Source organism: Nematolebias whitei, chromosome 13 (genome assembly GCF_014905685.2).
Source record: "Nematolebias whitei isolate Nwh7 chromosome 13, NemWhi1, whole genome shotgun sequence".
NCBI lineage: Eukaryota > Metazoa > Chordata > Actinopteri > Cyprinodontiformes > Rivulidae > Nematolebias > Nematolebias whitei.
In genome coordinates this window covers 43,272,348-43,282,473 of record NC_056510.1, presented here as the reverse complement: position 1 = coordinate 43,282,473, position 10,126 = coordinate 43,272,348, and the positions used below count along the sequence as shown (strand labels likewise).

Below are 10,126 nucleotides of genomic sequence, written 5' to 3'. Positions count from 1 at the left end.
ATAATGACCTTTATCACAATATGCTAATTTTTTGAGAAGGACCTGTACATAGGATCATGGAGGCTTTTGTTTATCCAGATCAGATACACAATGATTGAATTACTACATATTATCAAAATATATACTGCAAACATGATAGTAAAGTACAAAAACCTGTATTTGTTCATGTCCACATACCCACACAAAGTTATATAGGAAATATTAATCACATTTTCCATAATTTATTTTGTAATTGTTCAATAAAAAGTTTTTTGTTTTTTTTCTAACCTGAGCTTAAAGACAATACAGCCAGTCATGTGACAGGAATCCCACATTCTTTTGTTGATGTAAATTATGCTAATAGCATAATAAACTTGAATAGATTACTGTTTGCAGAATTTGGCATAAATACAGGCTATGTAACCGTGATTATAAAAGACTAATACTAACAGGATTTTAACTAAAGATTGACCCCAAGTGGCAGACTGAGAGAACTACAGAGACACAAAACTAAGTGTCTATTTACAGGTGCAAAAGTTTTGGGCTGAAAATGCAGAGGGGACTAGATGAGTATCTGGAGGAGTCTTTGACTAATCATTCATTTAGATGTGCAATTAGATTGTCTTACTGAAGATATTTTTCAGTTCAATTCAATTTATATAGTGCCAAGTCACAACAGAAGTCATCTCAGGACGCTGTACAGAAACATTCATATGAAAAGTAAGTTAACATTAATTATCTGAGGAGCCGACTGCTTTGAGTTTAACTTCATTGCAGACTCTCATTTTGAGCAAGCATAAAGGCAACAGTGGAAAGGAAAAACTCCCTCATGAGGAAGAAACCTCCAGCAGAACTATGCTCAGGACAAGTGGCCATCTGCTTTGACAGTCTGGGTTTGAGAGAACAGAAAGGAGGAACAGATACACCATGGCAGGTTGAGAATCACATGTTAAGATAGAAATAATATTAAATGAAAACTATACAATTGTAAAAAATAAATTTTAAGAAATTAGGTGAAATTGTCATCCAGTAGTTTAAGCCTATGGCAGCATAACAAGCCAACCCTAACTATAGGATTTATCAAAAAGGAAAGGCTTAAGCCCAGTTTTAAAACTGGACAACGTGTCAGCTTCATGGACAGAAATTGGAAGTTGGTTCCACAAGAGAGGAGCCTGATAACTGAAATCTCTGCCGACCATTCTGCTCTTGGTAACTCTAGGAACTGCAAGTATGCCTGTGTTGTGTTGTGTAATGCCTTGTTGCTCACGCCACTAGGTGGGGCTGCAGGATAAGAAGTGAAGATGAGAAGGGTAGAAGGAGTGAAAATGATGATATTGATGAAGAAGCCTGATGAAAATGTGCTTTTGGCATATTTTAGTTCGTGTCTGATGTGCTATGTTAAATTAATGCACTGAGTTCTACAAGAGCTTGTCTAATTTGCCACACCACTACAAATTGGCGACGAGGGATCAGATAATTCTTGTTTTTCTGCCTACGTTTTTTTTTTCTTCCTGCTGAATTAGCATGGCTGCTAACGTCCATCCACCACCTTTGTTTTTACCTTGCCCAGGAGAACCTACTCTACCATTTAACATGTGGATGCGTATGTTCAACAATTACTTGCTGGTGATTAATGCAACATGGAATGCTTGGCCTGACACACGGATGAGAGTAACATTACTACGCTGCTTGGGAGCCAAAGGACAACGTACTTTCTACTCCTTAACAAACACAGGTGACACATTTTCTTCTATTATTGATGCTCTGGATAAACACTTTTCACCTAAAGTCAGGGTTTGTTGTAGAAAGGCATGCTTTCAGAAAGCGAACACAAGCACCAAATGAGACAGTTGAGCAGTATGTGACTGCCTTACGTGACCTGGCTTCAAAATGTGACTTTGATGATAAGACAAGAGAAAATTATCCGTGTTCAATTAGTTGAACACCTCTTCAATCCAAAATAAGAGAAATTCCTGCTTGAACCTGATTTGACATTAGATAAAGCTGTTAGTCTTGCAGCACAAATGGAATCAGCAGCTTACCAAGCTAAAGCACTAACAGCTAACAGTGACAGACATGTCCAAGCTATACAGCCTTGTTTATACTCAGCTACAAAGAATAATAAATCTGTTCTTCGATCTGTCAAGTCACCTCCTGCTGCATCATCTACTTTAGGTGCTGCTTTAGGTGTGGTTCAAACAAACACCTTGCTAATTCTCCCCAGTATCCAGCTGCTAAAGCTACATGTAACCTCTGCCAAAAAGTTCATCGCTTTGCACATTTCTGCTACTCATCTGAAACAAGACAAGTCTGTGAAGTTCAGTTACAAAATCTAACTGTATTATATTTGAGAGATACTTTGCATGCATCAAAAACCCTACAGTGTGATACTGAATTAAGCACACCTACTTCACCTACCAAGACTTTGAGGTTCACTGTCGATACAGGCTCTGCAGTTTCTATACTGCCTCAGCAAATCTACAAAGAACACTTCAGTGGAACACCACTATGCTCTCCTGTCCTCCGCCTAGTTATATGAAGAAAACAATCCCTGTAAAAGGATGTTTACAAGTTGAAGCAAGTAGAGGAACTATTACCACACCAGCTACCCTTTTTGTTATAAAACAGGGCACTCCTCTTCTTGGCAGAGACTTGATGGAAGCACTGCATATCTGCATCACTGGAAACACTGTTCGTCCACCATGCACTGCCCCTGCTATTCCTGTGATGACAGCAGACACATCCCCTACATTGCTCACCTCTGCTGCTCCTGATATAGGCTGTGTGAAATCCTTTGTTCATAAAGTAAAAGTGGATCCTACAGTCCAACCTGTATGACAAAAGCTTAGACGCCTTCCCTTTTAAGTGAGAGCTCCAGTTTCAGCAGAACTGAAACGCCTCCTGAAACTGGAGTCATTGAACGAATCGATGCAACACCATGGGTTTCACCAATTCTAGTAACAGGACGTAAAACAGGAGGAATACAATTGTGTGCTGACCTCCGTGAACTAAACAAAGCTGTGATCACAGAGTGCTATCCTCTACCACATGTGGATGAGTTGTTTGTCAGTTTACAAGGTGCCACACAGTTTCCTACAATCGACGTGGCCAATGTATACTACCAGCTGCCTCTGCATGAAGATAGCAGAGATTTAACTGCACACGCGAAGGTCTGTTCAGATTTTGTAGAGTTCCTTATGGACTCGCCTCCGCTCCCTCAGATTTTCAAAAAATGATGGCTAAGATTCTCCAAGATCTTCCAGGTGTCCAGAATTATGTGGATGACCTCATCATCTACAGTAAAACTCCTGCTGAGCATGACAGCAACATGAAAGCAGTCTTCCAAAAGCTCAAAACTGCTGGCCCTGTGCTAAATGAAAACAAATGTCATTTCAGAAAGACATTATGCTTTTTGTGTCATGTCATAACAACAGATGGCATTCACCCAGACAAAGAGCTTGTTGATGCTGTTTTGAATGCTCTTCCACCTACTGATGTTGCTGCATTGAGATGCTTTCTGGGGTTGGTGTCTTGGTACTCCAAGTTCTTGCCGAATTTTGCAACTATAGTAGTTCCAATGCGTTCTTGTGGAGGTACAACAAGCAACTATGCATGGACTACAGAAGCACAGACAAGCTTTGAAGATATTTAGTAGCTTCTGCTGAACAGCCCTGCTCTTGCACTGTTTAATCCTAACCTATGCATTGTGATATCCACTGATGCCCGTGATTACAGACTGTTCCTTTAGCCTGATGGAACAGAGAAGCCTGTGGCTTCTGCTTCCCACACACTTTCTGAGACTGAACAAAAGTATTCTACCATTGAGAAAGAGGTGCTAGCATGTGTATAGGCTACAGAGAAATGGAGAATATACTTATTAAGTCGACACTTCACCCTCTGAACGGACCATCAAGCTCTGACCACACTTCTGAGTACAAAATCTTTTCGACAAAACAACCCGCTTGTCCAGCTGAGACTCACGCTGTGGGGTATGTCAGGGATCCGTGCGGAGTTGGCACAGCTGATGTGCCTCTCAGTCCTGTCTCAGGAGGACGCTGAAGACGTTTATATATTTGGATTTATGATAGCAAGGACTCTGCTTTTTGGCATTGGTGGGGCTGTTTTATCGACTTTTAAAGAAGACATCGGCAGCAGTTTCGGCCATGACAAAGCTTCCAAGTCAGTATGAAGGTTTGGTTCATTCTATGAGTACTCAAAATCAGCTGATTTACGAGATAAACTGTAAGATGGAGGCGATTTCTGAGAATCGCCGGCCACCTGCGGCTTCTGGGACTTGTCAGCATGGTGGGATCGACCTTGAAGGAGGCTCATAACATGGATCAGTGGAATGGATTCCCATCAATCAGGCCATTTTGAACCAGAAGGTTCCAGAAGGACTCAAAGCTGACGAGGAAAAAAATCTGTCTGCCTGAAGAAAATCAACAATCGAAGCTTATCTGAGTTTGACTCCCTAGTTTGGCCTTGAATATGGGCCGACTATTAAATTTCTCCAGGGTCAAAAAAGACAAAAGCTTAATCTATCACAACTCTTATGGCTTGTTAGAATTGCCGGCTGAAACAACATCATCAGAACTGTGACCTATCTGAAAAACGCTCATGGACTTTGACGTCAAATGCATATGTAATCATGTTTTGAATGTGCTTGCTGGTAGAGTTTTTTGATGTCACAAATCGTGTCCTGATAGGACAAGATGTGAAGAGATCTTTTTTTGTAATACCACTATCTATCCTCATGGTTCTTCCCTTTTTCTATCTAAAAGTATTCTGATAAAGAATAGGGGCCGTGCTTCTCAGCAGCAGCAACATGCGTTCCATTCATCTTTTGGACGACTGTACGAACATAATTTCACTGTATTCTGGTACAATGATAATACAGCTGTTTCTGAAAAAGGAATTAATACAGCTGGAATGTACATTGCACAATGGTCAGCTTGCCTGCTGTGTTTTGATTATGATGTCATCTACTAACCGGGTTCTCAAAACTACACAGTGGATTGCCTCTCACGCTTGCCTCTGCCTGTGACTTCAGATCCTGTACCATACATGGATCCAGAAATGGTGGCTTAGATTTCTGCAACTCTATCTACACTTCCTGTTACTGACTTTGATTCATATTGCTCCACATGCCCTGAACTGACAGATCTGTGTGTGCAAATGTAAAAAGGCTGGCCTGCCTCCATTAAATCAGTCAGTGATACACTTGCTCCTTACTACAAGATCAGAGACAAACTCTCCACCTACAGTAACTACATTCTCAGAGGTACGATACTCATCGCACCACCTGTCAGACATACACTAATTACAATAGCACATAAAAATCATCAAGGACTTGTCCGCACAAAACAGCGCTTGAGAGACCTCTACTGGTGGCAAAAAATGGACTCACAAGTTCAGGATGCCATAACATCATGTGTTATGTGTCAGTCCAATGACAAAACTGCCCAAACACGCCCTGCTCCACTTCAGCCTATACCACTGCCCAATGGGCTATGGAAAAAGCTTGGACTTGATATTGTAGGACCATTCGACACAGCTGTTCCTTCTTGCAGATTTGCATTGACTGATGACTAGTCTAAATGACCTGAACTTGGTTTCTCACATACTGTCACTATGAACGATGTTATTCAATTCTTATCATCTGTTTCCAGTCGTCATGGCAACCCTGAGAACATTGTGACAGACATCGGCATTCAGTTTACATCTGCCGCCTTCGCATCATTCCTCCAGAATAGAGGAATATCTCACGCTAAAACTTATCATCTGTTTCCAGTCGTCATGGCAACCCTGAGAACATTGTGACAGACAATGGCACTCAGTTTACATCTGCTGCGTTCGCATCATTCCTCCAGAATAGAGGAATATCTCACGCTAAAACATTTGTCTATTATCCAGCTGCCAACAGAGATGTTGAAAGTTATCATCGCGCTCTTTGCACCTGCATTCAAACTGAAATCCAACAGTCTATAACATGGAAAGACACTGTCAGAATGGCTTTAAGGATACCGTGCAACACCTCATGCAACTACCTCCAACTCTCCGTCAGTGCCAGCTCCTCGGTAGGGGATGCTAGTGCGCCGCCCATATGGAACTTCTGGAACTATGCACCATTTTAAATTGAAGACTAAAAAAAAATAAAAAATGAAATAATATAATAAAAATGTTGCGAAATATATGCATATATGTTTTTAGTTGTGTAAGGTAAATATTTTATAGGTAATAATGAGTTACATTGTTTGTTTAAAATAATGTTGTCTGATTGATGACGTATTTCCTAAACCAATGCCTGAGCCACCTCAACTGGCTCCTCTTGCTGCGGAGAAGCAGCGGCTCTACTCTGAATCCCTCCCGGATGATCGAGCTTCTCACCCTATCTCTAAAGGAGAGCCCAGACACCCTGCGGAGAAAACTCATTTTTGCCACTTGTATCCAAGATCTTGTTTTTTCGGTCACAACCCAAAGTTCATGACCATAGATGAGGTTAGGAACGTTGATCAATCGGTAATTTGAGAGCTTCGCCTTTTGACTCAGCTCTCTCTTCACCACGACAGACCTGTACAGCGCCCGCTTCACTGCAGATGCTGCACCTATCCACCTATCAATCTCACACTCCATTTTTCCCTCATTCGTGAACAAGACCCCAAGATACTTGAACTGCTCCACTTGGGGCAGGACCTCCTCTTTGACCCAGAGAGGGCACTCTACCCCTTTCCGGCTCAAGACCATGGCCTCGCATTTGGAGGAACTGATCTTCATCCCGGCTGTGTCACACTCGGCTGCGAACTGCTCCAACAAAAGCTGTAGATCACGATCTGATAAAGCCAATAGGACCACATCATCTGCAAAAAGAAGGGACGCGATCCTAAGGCCACTGAAATGGATCCCCTCAACACCTTGGCTGCGCCTAGAAATTCTGTCCATAAAAGTTATGAACGAAATCGGTGACAAAGGGCAACCTTGGCTGAGTCCAACTCTCACCGGAACAAGCCTGACTTACTGCCGGCAATGCAGACCAGGCTCTGACACCAGTCATCCAGGGACCTAAGAGCCCATATCAAAGGGCCTGGTACCCCATACTCCCAGAGTACCCCCACAGGGTTCCCCGAGGGACATGGTTGAATGCCTTCTCCAAGTCCACAAAACACATGTAGACTGGTTGGACAAACTCCCACGCACCCTCCAAGACCCTGCTGAGAGTGTAGAGCTGGTCCAGTGTTCTACAACCAGGACAAAAACCACACTACTCCTCCTGAATCCGAGGTTCAACTATCCGATGGACCCTCCTCTCCAGAACCCCCGAATAGACCTTACCCGGGAGGCTTAAGAGCATGATCCCCCTGTAGTTGGAACACACTCTACGGTCCCCTTTTTTGAATAGGGGGACCACCACCCCGGTCTGCCAATCCAGGGGAACTTCCCCCAATGTCCACGCAATATTGCAGAGTTACGTAAGCCAACACAACTCTACAACATCCAGAGCCTTAAGGAACTCCGGGCGAATCTCATCCACTCCTGGGGCCCTGCCACCAAGGAGCTTTTTAACCACCTCGGTGTCTTCAGCACCAGAGATTGGAGGGCCCGACCTAGAGTTCCCAGGCTCCGCTTCCTTAGTCGAAGACATGCCGGTGGGATTGAGGAGGTCTTCAAAGTATTCTACCCACCGACCCATGACATCCCAGGTTGAGGTCAGTAGCACACCACCCCCACTATAAACAGTGTTGGTGGTGTACCGCTTTCCCCCCCTGAGACGCCGGATGGCAGACTAGAATCTCCTCGAAGCCGTGCAGAAGTCATTCTCCATGGCCTCTCTGAACTTCTCTCATGCCCGAGTTTTTGCCTCAGCACCCACCCGAGTAGCATGTTACTTGGACTGCCAGTACCCATCAGCTGCTTTTGGGGTCCCACAGGCCAAAAAGGTCCAATAGGACTCCTTCTTCAGCCTGACAGCATCCCTCACCACCGTTGTCCACCACCGGGTTCGAGGGTTGCCACCGCGACAGGCACCGACAATGTTGTGGCCGCAGCTCCGATAAGCTGCCTCGGCAATAGAGGCACGGAACATGGTCCACACAGACTCAATGTCCCCTACCTCCCCCGGAACATGGTCAAAGTTCTCCCGGAGGTGGGAGTTAAAGCTCCGTCTCACAGGAGACTCTGCCAGATGTTCCCAGCAAACCGTCACAATATGTTTGGGCCTGCCAGGTCTGACCAGCATCCTCCCCCACGATCGGAGCCAACTCACCACCAGGTAGTGGTCAGTGGACAGCTCTGCCCCTCTTCAACCAAATGTCCAAGACATGTGGCCCCTGATCAGATGAGACAACAAAAAAGTCAATCATTGAACTGCGGCCTAGGGTGGCCTGGTGCCAAGAGCACATATGGACACACTTATGCTTGAACATGGTGTTCGTTATGGACAATCCATGACGAGCACAGAAGTCTAATAACAGAACACCACTCGGGTTCAGATCAGGGGGGCCGTTCCTCCCAACCACACCCCTTCAGGTCTCACCGTTATTGCCCACATGAGCATTGACGTCCCCCAGCAGATCAAGGGAGTCCCCAGGAGGTGCACTTTCCAGTACCCCCTCCAAGGACTCCAAAAAGGGTGGGTAATCTGAACTACCGTTTGGTGCATAAGCACAAACGACAGTAAGAACCCATCCCCCCACATGTAGGCAGAGGGAGGCTACCCTCTCATTCACCGGGGTGAACCCCAACACACAGGCACCAAGATGGGGGCCAATAAGTATGCCCACTCCTGCTCGACGCCTCTCACCAGGGGCAACTCCAGAGTGGAAGAGTGTCCAGCCCCTCTCAAGAAAACATGTTTTCTTTATTCAAACATGCCAAGTAATAGAGTAAATCAGGTTTCAATCAAATTTAAAATGTAGGAGGCAAATAGTATAATTTTAGCTTCTAAGGTGTTTGTCACAGTTTACACTCTGTTTTTTTTTTCCTTTTTCTCATCACTCTGTTCACTGTTTGACTTTTTCTTCTCTGCTCTCCTGGGGTTTTTCCTCTGTTGCTTCTGCCAACCTCTTTACATGCCACACCTCTCTCTCTGATTGCTGTTGATTGTTTCTACCTGTTTCTGGGTGTGTATATATACTTCCTGCTTTCTCCACTACATTGCCAGATCAACTGCTTGCTTCCAGCCACAGTTATCCAGCGTACTCTCTTTGTTCACAGCTCTTTAATCTTGATCCACGCCTGTTTCCCTCGGCGATGCTTTTTGCCTGTCCCTTTTGTGCCTTAGCCTTCTGACCTTGTTGACGACCTATGCCTGTTTTTGGATTTTGCCTTTGCCTCTCCCTATCGGTACTGTCTCCTCTTCGGATCTCGTGTATGAACCCTGCTCATCCTCGACTATGCCTCTGGACTTCCCTTGGTCTCTGCAGCTCTACACCTCTGCACCTCTGCTGGAGTGCCCCGTTACAACAAAGGTTAGTGTTTCATCAGACCGTCTGTATTCAGATAACTACTCATTATTCTGTCAAACACTAACCTTTCCCCTCTGTATCATTTTAGATACAGTTCCTGCTCCTGGACCTGAGACACCAGAAGCTGTTTATTTACTCAAACATTTTAAAAACTCTTCTGAGTTTGTGTGTAGGATCCTCTGCCATCAGATCTCTGACAGTGTTAGCAAAATGAGTAAAAATTGCTTGCTTGCTAGGTAGTGTAGACCAGGGGTTCTCGGACTTTTGGGTTTAGGGACCCCTTACAGGAGCAAACATTTTTCAGGGACCCCCTCATGTTTATTAAATAATTGTGTAAATTCTTAAACATTCACACTATCGAGATGCACTTTTTCTTCTGTACGTTTTACGTCATCTAACTCGTCCCGCGGTTTTCATGCCATTTCAGCATTTCATATATCCAAACGTTCAGCTCTTTCGGGAGAGGGGTACTATGACTTTTGGTATTGGTGCAACTTTAGCTTTTTGAGATATTTAGCCTTTCCACCATTTTTTCCCATTGAAAATGAGCTCATTTTACATCCTTCATTTCTTTTGAATTATTTAAAACTTTTTACTGCTCCAAAAAAGGTTGAATCATGTCATCTGGACTTCGTTTTTTTTTTTTTGTTAAAAAGAAACGTTTCGCCCCTCATCCAAGAGGCTTC

At 44.1% G+C, this 10,126-nt stretch overlaps 1 protein-coding gene and 1 pseudogene across 1 annotated transcript in view; one reads left to right on the top strand and one right to left on the bottom strand.

The window, feature by feature from the left end:
- LOC119419417 (olfactory receptor 6N2-like) overlaps positions 1-218 on the bottom strand; it is a 13,617-nt gene extending 13,399 nt beyond the window's left edge. The window contains exon 1 of the mRNA XM_037686722.1: positions 54-218. Coding sequence (XP_037542650.1) covers positions 54-218 — 165 coding nt within the window. The remainder of the gene's footprint in view (positions 1-53) is intronic.
- Positions 219-9,368: 9,150 nt separating this feature from the next.
- LOC119419416 overlaps positions 9,369-10,126 on the top strand; it is a 1,904-nt pseudogene continuing 1,146 nt past the window's right edge.